The sequence below is a fragment of the Cetorhinus maximus genome, chromosome 1 (assembly GCF_964194155.1).
Source record: "Cetorhinus maximus chromosome 1, sCetMax3.hap1.1, whole genome shotgun sequence".
Lineage (NCBI taxonomy): Eukaryota > Metazoa > Chordata > Chondrichthyes > Lamniformes > Cetorhinidae > Cetorhinus > Cetorhinus maximus.
The window spans coordinates 1,690,131-1,711,965 of NC_135879.1; the positions used below are offsets into that span (position 1 = coordinate 1,690,131).

A 21,835-nucleotide genomic window follows, 5' to 3' on the forward strand; every position below is an offset into this window, starting at 1 on the left:
CACAGTGATCATAACTTTCAATATTTGTTTGTTCCTATCACAAGGTCCAGGATAGTCACTAAACAGCTATAGTTTCTTCATTGTTTCACTCACTCCAAATCAGATGATAGCCAGAGCCTAAATAACCAACCAATGGTAAGGGATAGTTGTAGGATACGCAGGTTGGGGACAAGGCTATAAAATTATTCTGTCCCATCATAAAAAAATTAAAGGGGCTCTACCACAATACAACTTGGATTTAATAGCACTTTGAATGCAATTAAACTTCCAAAGCAGCTTCACGGGGATGTTACCAGTGAAAATTTGACACCAAGTCACATGAGGAGATATTAGGACAGATGACTGCAAGTTTAATTAAAGAGGGCAGTTTCAAGGAGCATCAAAAAGAAGGAAAGTGAAGTAGGGAGGCAGAGAGGTGGAGGGAATTCCAGAGTTTAGGGTCCAGGCAGCTGAAGGCATGGCTGCCGATGGTGGAGCGATTAAAATTGGGGATACGCAAGAGGCTAGAACAGGAGGAGCACAGAGATCTCGGAGGTTGTAGGGCTGGAGGAAGTTACAGAGATAGGGAGGGGTGGGGCCATGGAGGGATTTGAAAGCAAGGGTGAGAATTTTAAAATTGAGGCATTGCTTGACCGGGAGCCAATGTAGGTCAGGGAGCAGAGAGGTGATGGTGAGTGGGACTTAGTACAAATTAGGATATAGACAGCAGAGTTCTGGGTGAGAGCTGAAGTTTATAGGATGGTGGGGATAGGAGGCTGCTAGGAGTGTATTGGAGCAGTCAAGTCTGGAGCTAACAAAGGCACAAGGTGAGATGAGGTGGGAGTGGAGTCGGATGATGTTACAGTGGTGGAAGTGAGATGGAGATGGACATGCGCTTGGTTTCTGCTTTATTTGTGCTGGCATCACAGTCTTAAATGCTGTACTGCTTTGATTCAAGCTCCAGATATATTCAGGTACTAATCACCCATCTCAATCTAAAATCTGAGCCACATACAAACAATGACTTTGGGGAGTTATGCTTTTTTTTAATTGGGCATCGCTGGCAAGATGGGCATTTGTTGCCCATCTCTAATCGCCCTTGAGCTGAGTGGCTTGCTAGACCATTTCAGAGGGCAGTTAATGAGTTTTTACAACAATTGATGACAGTTTCATGGTCACCTTCACTGAGACTAGCTTTCAATCCCAGATTTATTAATTGAATTTAAATTCCACCAGCTGCCACTCTGGGATTTGAACCCATGTCCCCTGGGCCTCTGGGTTACTAGTCCAGTGACATTACTACTACGCTACCACCTCCCACTTGGGTCTCCTGCAGTCTGATTCAACTTATTACCATTATTGACCAAAATGTCCTAAAGTGGTTAACAAGAGCGACATTAATAAAAAATCCCATGGATACTGAGCCACGATAAGAGATCTCGGGCTGAGACAACATTGGCATGACCCAACCCTCAAGCATAAAGTGCTACAGGGCGGACTAACCAGGGTCGAGTGGGACCTCCGCCCCACCTTGGGGAGGAAGTCCTGCCCCCCTTGAGCTGCCAGCCAATTCGATTGGTCGGCAGCTACATCAAGTCCTGGCAGCACCCAGAAGGCACCAGAAGGAAAAGTAGATCAAGACCCATGGAGCCCTGGAGCAGATAAGCCCAGGGTCTTGGACCGGGAGGGTTTGGGTAGGTTAAGGAGAGGGGGGGGGTTTAAGGGAGGGAGCAGGGGGGTGCAGGGTTCCACCTAACAGGAGCCAACCCACAATCAGCAAAGGACAGCCCCCAAAGAGTGAACCCCCACCTTCCAACCTTTAAACATTTAAGTGAAAAGGTCGGGCTGCCTTCTCCTGCCAGACTGTCGATGCCAAGCCTTTTGTGACTTGGGCAGCATATTATCAGGGTCAGTTGGCTTGATAATAAGCCTAACTGACCCTTGATTATTCATTTAACTATGGCAGACAGGCTGCCGATTTCACTCTCACCCACCTCCCATATTATGGGGGTGAGCTTGGAGTTGGGCGGGAAGGTGGTGGGGTGGGTGCCCGCTCTATTTTATGTGCCCGCCCCCCCCCGCCCCACGGGAAACATGCCCGCCGGGGACACGTAAAATTCAGCCCATTAGCTTGTTCAAAGAGGTAGGTTTTAAGGAGCATTTTAAAGGAGGAGAGAGTGAAGTGGAGAAATTTTAGGGAAGTTCGGAGCTTAGGGCTAAATCTGTTGGAGGCCCGGCCTTCAATAGTGGTGCAATTAAAATCAAGAATGTGGAAGAGGCCAGAAATGAAGATGCCCAGAGATCTCAAATGCTTTACAGGCCCTTCAGATATAGGGAGGGACAGAAGGGGCCATTCAGCCCATCATGCCTCTGCCAGTTCTTTGAAAGAACTTTCCCATTAGTCCCACTCTCCACTTCATCCTTTACCCATAGTCCTGTAATATTTTTCCACGTATATTTGGAATTCCCTTTTGAAAGTTTCAGCTGAATCTGCTGCCTTGCTTCTCCAGAGCCTGGAGCTCTGGAACTCCTGCCTAAATTTCCTCACCCCTCTCTCCTCCTTTAAGATGTTCCTTGAAACCTACCTTTTGGAACAAGCTAATATCTCTTAATGTGGCTTAGTATCAAAAAGTATTTTTTTATTAATATCACTCTCGTTAACCACTTTGGGACATTTTACGATGTTGAATGTGCGACATCAATGCCAGCTGCTGTTGTATGAGTCTATGGAGTAGGTTCTGCGTTTATTAGTTTTGCCAGTTTACAGAGTTGACATTTTTCACTGGCGTACGAACGAGGAATTAATTTAAAAACATCATGTGCGATGAAATTCACGAGAGCTGAGGCGAGGCCCTGAAAGGATAGCTGGACTCACAGGTGGCCCTCCTCATCAGTCTTAATCACACAATACTCCTCGGTAAAACTTGTACTTAACCCCTTGGAGTACAATGCTATTGAAATGAGATCAAAGTGCCTGGGATCAAACAGGTCAATAATGTTAATAAATTGAATCAGACTGCAGGAAACACTCAACAATCCTATTGATTGGGCAGTAAGTAGTTTAATTGATGTGATTTCAGTTTGTGCTGAGACCTGCAGTCTTTTAATGGTCTAAACTGTATCAGCACTATTAATAAATCCCTGAGCACACACAGAGCTGAGTGAATCAGCCAACTTCTCATACTCAAACTTGTTTTTTGAGAAAGAGTTGGTAGTAATGGGGAGGACTACTTTCCTTTCCTAAACAGAAGTCTAATTTGCAAAACTCTTATTTATGTATATGGAAATTACAGCTCAAAGGGAAGCCATTCGGCCTATCGACTACATGCTAGCTTTTCGGTTGAAGCTGTCAACTTTAATCCCATTCATTGAATCCTTCCATATTCCTCCTCTTCAAACCATAACATCTCACAGCACAGAAGGAGTCCATTTGGTCCATTAGACCTGTGCTGGTTCTTTGAAAGAATCCACTTAGTCCCATTCTCCCTACTCTTCCCCCATAGCCCAGTAAATGTTTCTTTTACAAGTATTTATCCAATTTCCTTTTGAAAGTTCCTATTGAATCTGTTTCCATCCTGCTTTCAGGCAGCAGATTCCAGATCACAACAACTCGCTGCATGAAAATAAAGTTCTCCTCATCTCCCCTCTTTTGCCAATCACCTTAAATCTGTGTCTGTCTGGTTACTGACCCTCCTGCCAGTTGAAACAATTTCTCCCTGTTTACTCTGTCAAAACCCTTCATGATTTTGAACACCTCTATTAAATTTCTCCTTAACCTTCCCTGCTTTGAGGAAAACAATCTCAGCTTCTCCAGCCTCTCCACATTAACTGAAGTCCCTCATCCCCAGTATCTCCTCTGCACCTTCTCCGAGGCCTTGACATCCTCCCTAAAGTGCGGTGCCCACAATTGGACACAATACTTCAGCTGAGGCCCAACCAGTGATCTTGGGGCCTCTGTTCCAGCTGTTTAACCATAAGACCATAAGACATAGGAGCAGAAATTAGGCCATTCGGCCCATCAAGTCTGCTCCGCCATTCAATCATGGCTGATAAGTTTCTCAACCCCATTCTCCCGCCTTCTCCCTGTAACCTTTGATCCCCTTACCAATCAAGAACCTATCTATCTCGGTCTTAAATACGCTCAATGACCTGGCCTCCACAGCCTTCTGTGGCAATGAATTCCATAGATTTACCACTCTCTGGCTAAAGAAGTTTCTCCTCATCTCTGTTCTCAAAGGTCTTCCCTTTACTCTGAGGCTGTGCCCTTGGGTCCTAGTCTCTCCTACTAATGGAAACATCTTCCCCACGTCCACTCTATCCAGGCCTTTCAGTATTCTGTAAGTTTCAATCAGATCCCCCTCATCCTTCTAAACTCCATCGAGTATGGACCCAGAGTCCTCAAACGTTCCTCGTATGTTAAGCCTTTCATTCCTAGGATCATTCTCGTGAACCTCCTCTGGACCCTCTCCAGGGCCAGCACATCCTTCCTGAGATACGGGGCCCAAAATTGCTCACAATATTCTAAATGTGGTCTGACCAGAGCCTTATAAAGCCTCAGCAGCACATCCCTGCTTTTATATTCTAGTCCTCTCGAAATAAATGCCAGCATTGCATTTGCCTTCCTAACTACCAACTCAACCTGCAAGTTAACTTTAAGAGAATCCTGGACTAGGACTCCCAAGTCCCTTTGCACTCCAGATTTCTGAAGTCTCTCCCCATTTAGAAAATAGTCTATGTCTCTATTCTTCCTACCAAAGTGCATGACCTCACACTTCCCCACGTTGTATTCCATCTGCCACTTCTTTGCCTCCCCACCTCCTCAATACTACCTGTCCCTCCACCTATCTTTGTATCATCTGCAGACTTAGCCAGGATGCCCTCAGTTCCTTTATCTAGATCATTAATGTATAAAGTGAAAAGTTGTGGTCCCAACACTGACCCCTGCGGAACTCCACTAGTCACCGGCCGCCATCCTGAGAAGGACCCCCTTATCCCCACTCTCTGCCTCCCGCCAGAAAGCCAATCTTCTATCCATGCTAGTACCTTACCTCTAACACCATGGGCTCTTATCTTACTGAGCAGCCTCCTGTGCGGCACCTTGTCAAAGGCCTTCTGGAAGTCCAAGTAGATAATATCCATTGGCTCTCCTTTGTCTAACCTACTCATTACCTCCTCAAAGAATTCTAACAGATTTGTCAGGCATGACCTCTCCTCTTTGAAACCATGCTGACTTTGCCCTATTTTACCATGCACTTCCAAGTATTCTGAAATCTCATCCTTAATAATGGACTCTAAAATCTTACCAACGACCGAGGTCAGGCTAATCGGCCTGTAATTGCCTCACTCCCTTCTTAAACAGGGGGGTTACATTAGCGACTTTTCAGTCCTCTGGGACTCTCCCTGACTCCAGTGATTCCTGAAAGATCACCACTAACGCCTCCACTATCTCTTCAGCTATCTCCTTCAGAACTCTGGGGTGTAATCCATCTGGTCCAGGTGACCTATCCACTTTCAGACCTTTCAGTTTTCCTAGCACCTTCTCCTTGGTAATGGCCACCATACTCACCTCTGCCCCCTGACTCTCTTGAACTTTGGGGATGTCACTCGTGTCTTCCAATGTGAAGACTGACGCAAAGTACCTATTCAGTTCCTCCGCCATTTCTTTGTTCCCCACTACTACTTCTCCAGCGTCATTTTCCAGCGGCCCAATGTCCACTTTTGCCTCTCTCTTACCCTTTATATATCTAAAAAAACTCTTGCAATCTTCTTTTATATTACTGGCTAGTTTACCCTCATATTTAATCTTCTCCCTCCTTTTTTCTCTTTTAGTTGTCCTCTGTTGGTCTTTGTAGGCTTCCCAATCCCCTGGTTTCCCACTGCTCTTCGCCGCATTGTATGCTTTCTCTTTAGCTTTTATGCTGTCCCTGACTTCCCTTGTCAGCCATGGTTGCCTCGTCCTTCCTTTAGTATGCTTCTTCTTCCTAGGGATGAATTTTTGCTGTGTCTCCCAAATTACTCCCAGAAACTCCTGCCATTGCTGTTCCACTGTCTTTCCTGCTAGGCTCATCTCCCAGTCAATTCTGGCCAGCTCCTCCCTCATGCCTCTGTAGTTGCCTTTATTCAACTGTAATACCGTTACATCAGATTCCAGCTTTTTCCTCTCAAATTGCAGGGTAAATTCTATCATATTATGGTCACTTCCTCGTAAGAGTTCCTTCACCTTAAGATCCTTTATCAAATCTGCTTCATTACACATCACTAAATATAGAATTGCCTGTTCCCTAGTGGGCTCCACCACAAGCTGCTCCAAAAAGCCATCGCGTAGACATTCCACAAATTCCTTTTCTTGGGATCCACTACTAACCTGATTTTCCCAGTCTACCTGCATATTGAAATCCCCCATGGTCACTGTAGCCTTGCCTTTCTTACACACCTTTTCTATCTCCTGGTGTATCTTGTGCCCCACATCCTGACTACTGTTCGGAGGCCTGTACATAACTCCCATTATGGTTTTTTTACCTTTGTGGTTCCTCAACTCTACCCACAAAGATTCTACATCATCTGACCTTACGTCATTTCTTGCTATCGATTTAATTTCATTTCTTACTAACAAAGCAACCCCACCCCCTCTGCCAACCTGCGTATCTTTTCGATAGGATGTATATCCTTGGATATTTAGCTCCCAGTCCTGATCCCCTTGCAGCCATGTCTCCGTAATGCCCACCACATTATACCTGCCAATTTCAATCTGCGCCACAAGCTCATTTACCTTATTTCGTATACTGCGTGCATTCAGATACAACACCTTCAGTCCTGTATTTCCCGTCCCCTTTCTCATTGTCGTCCCTTTATCTGATGTGCTTGAAGTTAGATTCCTAGCCCTTTCCAAACACTCAGTCCTATTTTGTGTTCTGGGGACTTTAATAGCCTCTCCTGGGCTCTCCTTTTCAGTTTTTTCATAATTTTCCATGAAGTTGAATCCACCTGCCCACATGCTAACCTGCTGCTTTGTTTCCCATTAGTCATACTTCTTGGAGTTTTACCCTTCCCTCCCCCCCACTTTCTAGTTTAAAGTCCTGTTGACCACCCTATTTACCCTTTTCGCTAGAACATTGGTCCCAGATCGGTTCAGGTGGAGACCGTCCCAACGGTACAGATCCCTCCTGTTCCAATACTGATGCCAGTGCCCCACGAAATGGAACCCCTCTTTCCCGCACCACTCCTTTAGCCACGTGTTTACTTCCCTTATTCTCGCGTCCCTATGCCAATTTGCACGTGGCTCGGGTAGTAATCCGGAGATTATAACCCTTGAGGACCTGTTCTTTAATTTAGTTCCTAGTTCCTGATAATCCCCAAACAGGTCCTCTTTCCTAGTCTTACCTATGTTATTTGTCCCGACGTGGACCACAACATCTGGATCCTCCCCCTCCCTCTCCAATATCCTTTCAAGCCGGTCAGAGATGTCCCTCACCCTGGCACCGGGCAGGCAACATACCATGCGGGACTCTCGATCCTGCTTACAAAGGAAGCTATCAATTCCCCTAATTATAGAATCCCCTACAACTACACAGCATTCCCCAGCACCCAACACCAGCCAGCTGAATTGCAGAGGCCTTTTCCCACTCTGCCGTGTGGCCAGCTTTCTCTCTGGTCATCACTTGTGGAGGAAGTATTTCATTCCCACTCACTTGACCTGGAGGAGGATCAATACTCCTAATGGAGAAGAGACAAACTCATGCTTCACCACTCTATAACATCCCATTCAGAAACCAGTAAAATCTGACATGGCTTCAGTACAAATGTTGGATTAACTACTGCTACAGTGAATGACATACCTTGAGCTATAAAGGGAGTATTGTCCATACATTGCAGAGTGGTAGGCCGAGGAATAGGTGCTGGTGGTCTCTTTACCATGTTGGCTGTGCTTTCCTTTTTGTCTTCTGGTAAAATTAAATCATAAGGGTCTTCAGCCTCCATTGTCAAAGTGTATGGATCCTCCTCATCCGTCACTTTCTCATTCTCTTCCATATTTAAGCACTCTTTAGCTGTTAAAACAGTTAGGATTAGTTTCATTCCTATTCAGGATCCTAAGGACGTCAAGATATAAATCCACCAATCTCCACCTCACAGCGGATTGCACTGACAGGGAGTGTGAGCCAGAGGATTGGATATTGCTGGGAACCCAGTTTCCTTTGAATTCACCTCCTTTCGGAGAGATCAGGTTTGCTGAAGTCAGCCGAATTTGTTTAAAATCATGAAGGGTTTTGGGTAGAGAGGGAGAAACTGTTTCCAGCGGCAGGAGGGTCAGTAACCAGGGTACACAAATTTAAAGTGATTGACAGAAGACCAGAGGTAACATGAAGAAACATGTTTTTTTACACAGCGAGTTGTTGTGATCTGGAATGTGCTGCCTGAAAGGGCGGTGGAAGCAGGTTCAATCATAACTTTCAAAAATAAATTTAACAGATACTTGAAAAGCAAAAAAATGCCAGGCTATGGGGAAAGAGCAGAGGGAGTAGGAATAATTGGATTGCTCTTTCAAAGAGCTGGAACAGGTATGATGGGACGAATGGTCTTCTTCTGCACTGAATGATTCTGTGATTGTATAAATCTATTTCATGGAACACTAACAGGCAGCTGTGGAACTATAGGTGGAGATTGTCTATCTGTTTAATACCAATTAGCAACCCCTTCATTCTTACAAAAATCCAACTTTGTGATAAGAAGTTAAGAGTGATATTTGCATATAGTTACCCAAGAGCAGAAGATCCATTGTATAAAAAGTGACAATAAGATTTAGTAGATCAAACCTGAGTTTTTACATTGACAATGTAATAAATCTCAGGAACTGAAAAGTTATTGGTCCAAAGGTCAGTTCATTAATTGTTTTATTATCTGAAGTAAATGAACAGTTACAATATCACAACGTAAGTCTAGATGAAAAAGGCCATTCAGTCCAACTTTTGTTCATCCATTCAGAAAATTCTAATAAAGTCCAATTCTGGCCTCTTGAGTATCTCTGTTGTTAATCGTTCCAGCATTGGCGGTTGTGTTTTCAGCTGCCTGGGCCCTAAACTCTGGAATTCCAGCCCTCAACCTCTCCACCTTTCTCTCCTCCTTGAAGACACTGCTTAAAACGTACCTCTTTGACCAAACTTTGACCTAATATCCCCTTCTGTGGCTCGGTGTCATACTTTGTTTTATAATGCTCCTGTTAAGCACTTTGGAAGGTTTTGTTGCATTAAAGGTGCTACACAAATGCAAATCGTTGTCGGTGTCACTGATCCTATGGTACTATTTTGAAGAAGAGCAGCAAGTTCCCCCTAGAGCCCTGACCCTCAATCTAAAAAAATAGATGAACTAGTCATTGCTGTTTGTGGGATCTTGCTGTGTACAAATTGGCTGCCACGTTTCCTACATTGCAACAGTAATTTCACTTCAACAAGGAATTCATTGGTGGGAAGGCACTTTGGGGCATTCTGAAAGATATTGTATAAATTCAGTCCTTTAAAGCTGTTTTTTCACCTTTAATAAGGTTTAACCAGCCCCCTGGGCATTTCCTCCTTGTTGACATTTCTACAGTTTGTTTTTTCTTTCATGGTCTGATTAGTCTTTCTCGATTGACCACAGGGTGGGGTAGATGAGCTGTGAGTCATGTTCCCTGAGTTTCCCTCTCTCTGGATGAGCTCCAGCTTCCATTTGGGCAACAACGTCAACACCTGCAGCGATGGTTGAGGCCAGTGAGCCCCTCGGTGCAGGATTAATGGTACAAACACTCCAGCTAGTAGAATGTTGAGGGTCTGACTTAGCTGTCTCCCAGATCTGATAACATTTTAACATAAAACAACGGTTAGAAGCAGAGTTAAAATATTCTGCCAGCTTTTGGAACACAGTCAAATAAATATTTAATTTTGGAAAAAAATATCCTTTTGCCTGCTGAAGGAGCTTTCTAAATTCCAAAGGATTTATAAAACAATGAGTAGTTGGACAATATTCCTGTCAACGTGAATCACTGAACACAAAGCTATAATTTTAATGGAAGTACCAAAAAAGCAGCTCTTGGAAAGGTCAATAGCTCCACTCCTCCTTGGATATTGGTGCACCCTCGTCACACCAATCACTGTCCTACTCTCCCTGTACCAACTCCGGAGGGTGGGGGAGAAAACCAAACCGTATTTGCAGGGAAAACACAAGGATAACCTGTCTGAAATATTATCCAAAGGATTACTCCCGATGGTAGAAATCCCTAGTAAAAACAAAACATTGCACTTCTTTAGCACCTGTCACAACCTCAGGACTTTACAACCAGTGAAGTAATTTTGAACGGGAGCCCCTGTTGTAAAGTTAGAAACTAGATAATCTATTTGAGCACAGCCAACTCCACCTTATCAAACCCCTTCATAAATTTATAGACTTCAAACAGGTTATCCCTCAGCTTCTCATTCCTCAAGAAAAGAGGCTCAGCTGCTTCAGTCTTTCCTGATAGTTATTTGGAACAGCAACTCACTATTTTATCCATTCACGGGATGTGGGCTTCGCTGGCTGGGGCCAGCATTTATTGCCCATCCCTAATTGCCCTTGAGAAGGTGGTGATGAGCTGCCTTCTCGAACCACTGCAGTCCATGTGGTGTAGGTACACCCACAGTGCTGTTAGGGAGGGAGTTCCAGGATTTTGGCCCAGCAACAGTGAAGGAACATGGGTATATTTCCAAGCCAAGATGGTGAGTGGCCTGAAGGGGAACTTGCAGGTAGCGGTGTTCCTATGTGTCTGCTGCCCTTGTCCTTCTAGATGGTAGTGGTTGTGGCCATGGAAGGTGCTGTCTAAGGAGCCTTGGTGAGTTTCTGCAGTGCATTTGTAGATGATACAAACTGCTGCTACTGTGCGTCGGTGGTGGCAGGAGTGAATGTTTGTGGATTTGGTGCCAATCAGCCGGCTGCATTTTCCTGGATGGTGTCAAGCTTCTTGAGTGTTGTTGGAGCTGCACGCATCCAGGCAAATGAGGAGTATTCCACCATACTCCTGACTTGTGCCTTGTAGCTCTTTAACTGGTCCAATTAAATTTCTGATCAATGGTAACCTCCAGGGTGTTGATGATGGGGGAATTTAGCAGAGGTACTTAGCCATCAAAGGGAGATCATTAGATTCTCTCTTGTTGGAGATGGTCATTGTTTGGCACTTGTGTGGTGTGAATGTTACTTGCCACTTATAAGCCCAAGCCTGAATGTTGTTCCGGACTTGCTGCATATGGACACAAACTGCTTCAGTATCCCAGGAGTTGCGATTGACGCTGGATGCTGAACATTGTTCAATCATCAGCGAACATCCCCACTTCTGACCTTATGATGGAAGGAAGGTCATTGATGAAGCAGCTGAAGATGGTTGGGCCTAGGAAACTACCCTGAGGAACTCCTGCAGTGATGTCTTGGGACTCAGATGATTGACCTCCAACAACCACAACCACATTCTTTTGTGCTAGGTATGACTCCAACCAGTGGAGAGCTTTTCCCTGATTCCCAATGACATCAATTTTTTTAGGGCTCCTTGATGCCACATTCTGTCAAATGCTGCCTTCATGTCAAGGGCAGTCACTCTCACCTCACCCTTGAATTCAGCTGTTTTGTCCATGTTTGGACCAAAGCTATAATGATGTCAGGAGCTGAGTGGCCCTGGCAGAACCCAAACTGAGCATCAGGGAGCAGGTTAGTGCTGAGTAAGTACCACTTGATAGCATTGTTGATGACCCCTTCCATCACTTTACTGATGATCGAGAGTAGACTGATGGGTCAGTAATTGGTCAGGTTGGATTTGTCCTGCTTTTTGTGTACAGGACTTACCTGGGCAATTTTCTACATTGCCGGGTAGATGCCAGTTTTGTAGCTGTACTGGAACAGCTTGGCGAGGGGCGCAGCTAATTCTGAAGAACAAGTCTTCAGTATTACTCCTGGAATGTTGTCAGGGCCCATGGCCTTTGCAGTATCCAGTGCCTTCAGCCGTTTCTTGATATCACGTGGAGTGAGTTGAAATGGCTCAAGACTGACAATCTGTGATGTTGGAGACATCAAACCCATTCAGGCATCACTTGAAGAAGCATTAATCTGTGTAAAGAAAAGTCACAAGTGCAATGCACAATGGTGACTGCAGTTTAATATTTCCAGAAACCTTTATCGGATGTACTATCCGGTATATTGTTTAACATTTTTAATTTCACTGCTGGAAACACAAAGTTGCAGCAAAAGTGAAAGATATATCTAAAAATTTGCAGGGCTCTGGGGAAAGGCAGGGAAGTGGAACTAGCTAGTTGCTCTCATGGAGAGCTGGCACAGACATATGGGCTGAATGGCCTCCTGTGTATGATATCCATTCTATGACTCAATATCGTTGGCCTGCCATGGAATCTCTGCCTTCGCAGAAGAGCAACGAATTCTGAAGTATTGTACACTTAAATTTAGGCACCTCATGGTTATTACAGATGTTGTGTAATTATAATCTAATCAAATATTAATGAATGACTCTTTCATAAAACGTACGAATTAGGAGCTGGAGTAGGCCACGTGGCCCCTCGAGCCTGCTCCGCCATTCAATAAGATCATGGCTGATCTGATTGTAACCTCAATTCCACATTCTCGCCTACCCCCGATAACCTTTCACCTCCTTGTTAATCAAGAATCCACCTTGATCTTAGCAGTATTCAAAGACTCTGCTTCCATCTCTTTTTGAGGAAGAGAGTTCCGAAAACTCACGATCCTCTGAGAGTAAACGTTTCTCCTCATCAACGAGTGGTTCGGGTCTGGAATGCACTGCCTGGACGTGTGGTGGAGGCAGGTTCAATTGAGGCATTCAAGAGGGGATTAGACGATTATTTGAATAGAAACAATGTGCAGGGGTATGGGGAAAAGTCAGGGCAATGGCACCAGGTCATAATGCTCATTTGGAGAGCTGGTGCAGACATGATGGGCCAAATGGCCTCCTTCTGTGTTGTTAAGATTCTGTGATTGGGTTTTGAAATGCAACAGTACCACATGTCCTATCTGGTTTGCTGTAGTCATCTGACCTGTGCCATGGGGGAAGCTCTGTAAGCTGCCATCGTACAGTGAGTTCAATAAAGACTCTCACTGAGAAGGCACTGCTGTCGGGAAGTGGAGATAAAATAGAGTTTTGAAATCCTGTGAATTCTGCGGGGAAGACACAATTCAGAAAGGCATACAGAAATGTTCAAATCTGCTAAAAGCTGCTGAAAAAGGACAAGGAAAAGCAAATACATACCAAAGGCAAGGCTGCGAACAAAATACAGGGTGAGTGAACATGACAGTAAACTTTCCACTCCAAGCTCTTGTCAAAATGAAAGGCGAAATGAGGCAGAACTGGTAGTTTTTCCACTTGCAATGGCAAAACCACGTGCTTGCAACAAGAGTTAACTAACAAGCTGGAACTGATAAGAGTAGCCACGTTTCTAACACTGCTGGGGAGGGACTGCTACAAATTGTATTCCACCCTGAATCCATCCGACGAACAAAGGAAACAGACGACAGAGACTGCGAATGCCTCGGACGCACATTTTGAACCCCGAATGAACGCAACATATGAATGCAGTGTATTCAACAGTAGTGCTCAAGGTGCAAATGAGCCCATTAAACAGTAGTGACTGCAGTGACACAGCTTACAGAATCATGGGAATTCGGACAGCTAAAAAATGATCTGATTAAAGATAGAATTCTCTCAGGGACACAAGACCCCTCGGTGAGATAAAGTCTACTTAGAGAGAAACCAGTATAGGGGATACCATTATGCTGAGAGACATAACAGGACAAAAGACAAAAGACATTCACAGTCAAAGGGCAGGATGCAGATACTGCGGAAGAAATCACACAAAGGAAAAGAAGGATTGCTCAGCGTGGGGAAAGCAGTATTTTAACTAAAAAAAGCCGAATTGTTTTGCACACAAATGTTTGGTTAGTAAGAAGCAAAACAAACCTATACAGATGGCCACTGGAGGGATATCAGTAGAAGAGTCTGATGAAGAACTATACACCATACAACAGGTTGGTACCATCAAGTCTATAGGTGATAAATGGTGTGTGACAGTTACAATGACTGCAGAAGGAGAGTATCAAATGAACAAGAGGTGTTACATAGACACTGGAGCATCAACATCATGACCTTTACATACCTGTTCAAGGTAGCCCAACATGGCAATCTGAAAATGAAGCCCTCAAAAGTAAGGTTGAGGCTATGTAATAGTGCGATACTCATACTGAGAAGACAAATTAGCCTGAGGGCCCAATGCAATGGCAAGAAGGAAGATCTAGAGTTCCAGTTTATAGATGGGATGCAACAGCCTCTCATCTCAGCTGAAGCAAGTCTGAAGCTTGGGCTGGTAAATGTGCCAACAGAGATTCACAAAGTGTCGCAGCACACAAAACCATTGACCACTGAACAGATCCTGGAGGAGTACAAAGATGTGTTTACAGGGTTGGGGTTTCTACCAGGAGAAAATCATCTCGAAGTAGATGAGAGTGTGAGACCAATTCAGCATCTGCTGAGAAGAGTTCCAGCTGCCCTCATGTCCAACCTAAGAGACACGATAGAAGAGCTGGAAAAGAAGGGAGTAATCAAGAAGGTGACAACTCCTACAGACTGGATTAGCAGCCTGGTAGCAGTGAAACAACCTGGAAATCTGCGAGTATGCTTAAACCTAAAGAATCTAAATAAAGCGCTGAAGAGATCTCACTACCCCATACCAACCATCGAAGAAATTTTGCTGGAACCAAGCTAAACAAGCCGTTGTTGAGGCATGACGTCCCAGAAAGAGCATGGGTGAAGCTGGGAGTAGACTTTTTCACTAAAACATGAACTTATTATCTTGTCGTTGCAGATTATTACTCTAACTACTGAGAGTTAAACCAGCTGACTTCAATGATGACAGGAGAAATAGTAGAATGACTGAAAGCACACTTCAGTTGTTAGGGTATTCCAGACATTGTGATGAGTGACGATGGCCCTCAGTTCACGAGTGAAGAATTCAGCCACTTCACGAAAAATTGGGAAATTCAACACTACACATCATCTCCGCACTATCCCCTGTCAAATGGAAAGGCTGAGGTGGCAGTAAAAATTGCCAAAGGAATCATCAGAACTCGAGCAAATCGATCAGAGATGAATACAAGGCAATCCTTGAGTGGAGAAACACACTGACTGAAGGCATGGAAAGTAGTTCAATCCAAAGATTAATGTCACACCGCGTGAAAATTTCTCTTCCAAAAGCAGAAAAGCTACTGAAGGCAGAAGCAGTAACAGGCGCGAGTGACAAAAATTAAGATGAAACGGCAGAAAGCCAAATTTTATTTTGACAAGACTGCCAAAACATTGCTGGAGATGAGCATTGGAGAGCCAGTCAGGGTACAAACCTTCAACGCTCTCAACGGGAATCAGCCCACGTGGAAACCTGGCACATGTGGAGAGAAATTGTCATCTCGTGCGTATGCGGTAAACAACCAAACATACTGGTGCAACCGCAGGCATATACGCACAGCTGGCGAAGCTGTTCCTTCACGGTAATCGGCGGGTCAGAGAAAAGGGGTCTTACCAGCGGCACTGAGTACAGAACTACCATCAATCCGAGAGGTCCATACGTCCTCAACAATGGAAATGGAATAACAACAGTTACCACAGCAACAAGCGCCACGGAGACGACACTCTCCGGACAAGAAGCATCACCCAGATGAACAGCCAATGTCAACACACGTGTACCATTAAGAGTCCTGCACGATTTAAATACTATATATTCAATGTAGGAGCAGAGACTGACTAGTAGAATAAACAATTGTTAATGCATGGGAACAGTGGGTGTATAGTGGATAACTTGGACAACTCACAGCAAATGTGTCTTCTGTTCATTACGAAAAGGGGGACGTTTGGAGCTTTTGTTCATTATGAAAAGGAGGATGTTTGGGTTTTGAAATGCAATAGTCCTACATGTCCCATCTGGCTTGTTGTAGTCATGTGACCCTGCCATGAGGGAAGGTCTGTGAGCTGCCATCTTACAATTAGTTCAATAAAGATTCTCACTGAAAAAGCACTGCTGTCTTCAAACATGAAACAGTGTGTTAAATGAATGATCCCTTATTTTTAAAGTGTGACCCCTAGTTCTAGATTCAACCACAAGAGGAAACATCCTTTCCACATCTGTCCTGTTAAAATCCCTCAGGATCCTATATATTTCAATCAAGTCGCCTCTTACTCTTCTAAACTCATGTAGATACAAGCCTAGCCTGTCCAACCTTTCCTCATTACACAACCTTCCTTAAATAAGGAGACCAGTACTGTGCACAATACTCCAGATGTGGTCTCACTAATGCCCTGTACAACTGAAGCATAATCTCTCTACTTTTGTATTCAATCCCCCTTGCAATAAATGATAACATTGTATTAAATTTGCTAATTACTTGCTGTACCTGCAAACTAACCTTTTGTGATTCGTGCACTAGGACACCCAGATCCCTCTATATCTCAGAGCTCTGCAATCTCTCACCATTTAGATAATAAGCTTCTTTTTTATTCTTCCTGTCAAAATGGACAATTTCACATTTTCCCACATTATACTCCATTTGCCAGATCTTTGCCCACTCACTTAACCTGTCTATTTCTTTTTGTAGCCTCCTTATGTCCTCTTCACAACTTACTTTTCGACCTGTCTTTGTGTCATCTGCAAATTTAGCAACCATACCTTCTGTCCCTTCATCGAAGTGATTTATTTAAATTGTAAACAGTTGTGGCCCCAGCACTGATCCCTGTGGTACACCACTCATTACATCTTGCCAACCATAAAATGACCCATTTTATACCTTCTCTCTGTTTCCTGTTAGCTAGCCAATCTTCTATCCATGCCAATATGTTACCCCTACACCATGAGCTTTTATTCTCCACAATAACTTTTGATGTGGCACCTTATCAAATGTTTCTGGAAATCTAAGTACAGTACATTCACCAGTTCCCTTTTATCCACAACACGTTACTTCTTCAATGAACTCGAATGAATTGGTTAAACATGATTTCCCTTTCACTAAATCATGTTGACTCTGCCTGATTACCTTGAATTTTTCCAAATGCCCTGCTATACTGTCTTTAATAATAGCTTCTAACATTTTCCCTGTGACAGAATCACAGAATTTTAACAGCACAGAAGGAGGCCATTCGGCCCATTGTGTCTGCACTGGTTCTCCAAATGAACATTATGATCTAGTGCCATTGCCCTGCCTTTTCTGTGTTTCCTTGCACATTGTTTCTATTCAAATAATCATCTAATGCCCTCTTGAATGCCTCGATTGAACCTGCCTCCACCACACTTCCAGGCCGTGCATTCCAGACCCGAACCATTCACTGTGTGAAAAAGTTTTTTCTCACGTCACATTTGCTTCTTTTTTAAATCACTTTAAATCTGTGCCCTTGATCCTTTTCTTGATCCATTTACGAGCAGGAACAGCTTCTCCCTATCTACTCTGTCCAGCCCCCTCATGATTTTGAACATCTATCAAATCTCCTCTTAGCCTTCTTTTCTCCAAGGAGAACAGTCCCACCCTCTCCAATTTCTCTTCATAACTCAAGTTTCTCATCCCTGGAACCATTCTTGTAAACCTCTTTTGCACTCTCTCCAATGTGTTCACATTCTTCCTATAATAGTGCCCAGAACTGTACACAATACTCCAGCTGAAGTCTAATGAGTGTCTTACGTAAATTCAGCATAACCTCCTTGCTCTTGTACTCTATGCCCCTATTGATAAATCCCAGGATACTATCTGCTTTATTAACTGCTCTCTCCACCTGTCCTGCCACCTTCAATGATCTATGCACATTTACACCCAGGTCTTTCTGCTCCTGCACCCCCTTCAAAAGTTCACCCCTTTTTATATTGTCTGTCCATGTTCTTCCTACCAAAATGCATCACCTCACACTTTTCCACATTGAACTTCATCTGCCACCTATCTGCCCACTCCACCAACTTGTCTATGTCCTCTTGAAGTTCTACACTGTCCTCGCAGTTTACAACACTCCCAAGCTTCGTGCTATCCGCATGGATGTTAGGCTAACTGGCCTGTAGTTTCCTGCTTTCTGTCTGTCTCCCTTTTTGAATAAAGGAGTCACATCACTATTTTCCAATCGAATGGAACCTTCCCTCAATCTAGGGAATTTTGGAAAATTAAAACCAATGCCTCAGCTCGCCACTTCTGGCAAGTTAGTGTCACAGTTCAATCTTCAACAATACCTACAACCTGCTTGATTCCAAAATCCTTGGTCTTAGACAGTTCAGCTTCTGACTCTGTCTCTTCCTCAGCAATCCCAACTTCAAACCTTGCTGCAAAATAAACTAAAGGGTAGACAGCACCTACCACATAGGGACTTCGGAGGGTTTACAGCAGAGATTCACCAGAACGACCGGGGTTAAAATGGTTTAATTCTGAGGGCAGGTTGCATAAAAGGGTTGTATTCCTTTGAGAATAGAGGATTGAGGGGTGAATCTAATTGAGATGATGAAAGGATTTCATAGCATAGATATATATATATATATTATATATATATAGAGAGAGAGAGAGAGAGAGAGGGAAAAACTACTTCCTCTGGAGGGGCTAGGATGGGGATGGGGGTGCCCAGAACAATGGGGCAGAACCTTAAAATTACAGCCAGGCTGTTCTGGGATGATGTCAGGAAGCACTTGTTCACACAAAGGGGAGTGGAAATCTGGATTGACTCTTAACTGCCCTCTGAAATGGCCTAGCATTCTACTCAGTTAAAGGGCAATTAGGGATGGGGAACAAATACTGACCTTGCCAGCGACATCCACATCCCTTGAAGGAATAAATATAAACCCCACTTCTACCGATATTTTCGGATTCTTCCACCTTTGTAAATACTGATTCAAAGAATTCATCAAGTATTCTAGCCTAGTCTTGCACCTCTAAGCATATATCACCCTCCTTGTCCTTAATAGGACCCACTCCACCTCTTACTGTTTGCTTATTATTTACATGCTGGTAGAGGATTTTTGGGTTTATGTTGACTGCCATTCTATTCTCATACTCCCTCTTTGCCAGACTTATTCTACTCTTTAAATCCCCTCTCAAACTATTATGCTTGACCTGGTTTCACTTGAAGAATTAATTCACCTCACATACATCATACACCCTCCTCTTTCATTTTATCACCACCCAAGGAACTATGTTTCTGGCTCCCTTACCTTTCACCCTTGTGGGAATGTACCTGTCCTGTACCTGGGAGAAAGTTTTCTCCCCGTCGGGGGTGGGGGGGGTTGGATGGGAGCGGGCGCAGGTGGGCACGCAGCTGATCGCCGCCCGCGATTGGCTGATCGCCGCCATTTGACATGTGCGGGGCCAATTAAGGCCCCCCCAGTGTGACGCGCATCTGGAAGCGCTGAGTGCTCCCTGTGCGGGCAGTGGGGAGGAGGGAGAGTCGGGACCTGCGCAGTGCAGAAACCTCCCTGAGGCACAGAGCTGCCTCAGGGAGATTAGTCTGAGTTTCAAAAATTTTAATAAAGAAAAAAAAATTTGGGACATGTCCCCTCATGTGACAGTGTCACATGAGCTGGGACATGTCTATGAGTTTTAATGAAACTCTTTATTTCACTTAAAAGTCATTCATGAAACTTCATCCCGCCCGTGGATGAGGTTTCATGAAAAATGCGAAGGCCGCCTGGGCTCTTCGCCTGCCCCCACGCCAACCTTAAGGTTGGATGGGCAGCTATGTTAAGTGGTTTAATTAGTTTTTAAATGGCCTTAATAGGCCTTTGACAGTTCGGCGGCGCGCAGCTGACTCCAGTGCTCGCCCACTGAACTTAAAATTGGAATGACGCGCGGTGACGTTGGGACGCATGCCCGACATCACTGTGTGTCATTTTACACATCGGCGAGTGGGCCCCGCCCCCGCTCGCCAAGCCAAAGATTCTGGCCCTGAAGTATCTCTCTTAAAAATCACCCATTATCCCGTTGCAATTCCATTACAGTCCTCAGAAATCTACCTGTCACAGATCTGTCTGTCCATGACAGTGTTGGTAGGAGTGATCGCGACAGTCTCTGTGGAGACAAAGTCTCGTCTTCACATTGAGAATATCCTCCATCACGTTGTATGGCCCTCCCACCATGCTAAATGGGATAGATTTGAACAGATCGAGCAACTGTGAGGTGTGAGAGGAGATTTAAAGAGCAATCCATGAGGTGTGGACCATCACCAGCAGCAGAATTATATACAACCACAAACTGTAACCTCATGGCCTCTCTACCGTTCCCATCAAACCGCAGGACCAACTCTGATTCAAAGAAGTGTGCAGGAGGACATGCCAGGAACAGCACCAGGCAAACCTAAAAATGAGGGGTCAAGCTGGTGAAGCTACAACACAGGATGACTTACATGGCAAACAGCAGAAGCCGTACGTGACAGGCGGAACTAAGCGATCCCAGAACCAATGGATCAGATCTAAGCTCTGCAGTCCTGCCACATCTGGTTGTGAGGACAATGCCCATGATGAGTGCAGCTTCAACGACAGTCAAGAAGCTTGACACCATTTAGGAAAAAGCAACCTGCTTGATTGGCACCCCATCTGCCACCTTAAACATCCACTCCATCACTGATGTACAGTGGCATCAGTGCGTACAATTTACAAGATGCACTGCAGAAACTCACCAAGGCTCCTTTGACAGCACCTTCCAAACCCGTGACATTTACCAACTAGGACAAGGGCAGCAGATGCATGGAACACCACCACCTGCAAGTTCCCCTCCATGTCCACTCACCATCCTGACTTGGAACTATATCACCATTCCTTCACTGCCACTGGATCAAAATCCTGGAACTTCCACCCTAACAGCACTGTGGATGTACCTACACCACAGGGACTGCAGCGGTTCAAGAAGGCAGCTCACCACCACCTTCTCAAGGGCAATTTGGGATGGGCAATAATTGCTGGCCTAGCCAGTGACACCCACATCCCATGAAAGAATAAATAATGCTTTGATGGTACTTACAGTTCTTTACACAGCACTGTGCCATCATTTCATAGATGTTTTCCTCCTCTTCTTCCACAGGTTGACGAACACCACAATCATCTGGGAAAGTTTCCACCCACCGGTGTCTCTTGGTTGACACCTATTTAAGAGCAAACAGAGGATTGTTCCTAATGGTCTGATTTATTTTCAGTGAGTTTTTCCAAAATGTTACATTGAAAAGTTTCATTATTAATAATAAATCACAATTTGTTTCTTTTTCTTATTCTTTTATTCACACAGTCTTCGACAGTTATATCTAGTTGCTAAAACCTACATAGAAATTGGAATTTCCCAGGTGAAGAATTAAAATACACAAGATAGTTGCTAGGAAATTGATCAGGTACAACCAGAATTGCCTTCCTCTGAATATAAAAGAATAATTTCAGTATTTTCATAAGTATGTTTTAACAGTGTATAAGGACACTGCAAGTCCCAACCAGAATGGAGATGATTGGGTAATTTCCCCTGTGACCATGCCTGGAGACCACACTGCTGTAAGAGACTGGGATTGATTTTACAACATCATTTGTATCAGGTGACTATCCTCCACTCACTGCATTTTGTAGCAGAAATAATCTGGCTTTTATCGAGAAACCTTGCCATAGTTTTGGTCATGAGTTTTGTTCATGAAGACTCTTTTTAAATGGACCCTATATACTGTTTAAATTAGCCTCTGTCTGCTGTGAATCCTACTGTAAGACCCACTCTGCCTCCCAATCATTGGTTGGCCCTGGGCTATCGATACTCACCTTGCTATTTTATAGGCTAGTGTAACTTGAATCGATCTCTAATTACTCAAGATAAC

At 44.3% G+C, this 21,835-nt stretch overlaps 1 protein-coding gene across 1 annotated transcript in view; it reads right to left on the reverse strand.

Annotated features, from left to right (window-relative positions):
• LOC144694426 (B-cell scaffold protein with ankyrin repeats-like) overlaps positions 1-21,835 on the reverse strand; it is a 209,898-nt gene that overhangs the window by 32,761 nt on the left and 155,302 nt on the right. Inside the window, exons 9-10 of the mRNA XM_078564861.1 lie at positions 21,010-21,130; positions 7,815-8,024 (exon numbers count right to left, since the gene is read on the reverse strand). Of these exons, the coding sequence (XP_078420987.1) occupies positions 7,815-8,024; positions 21,010-21,130 (331 nt within the window). The remainder of the gene's footprint in view (positions 1-7,814; positions 8,025-21,009; positions 21,131-21,835) is intronic.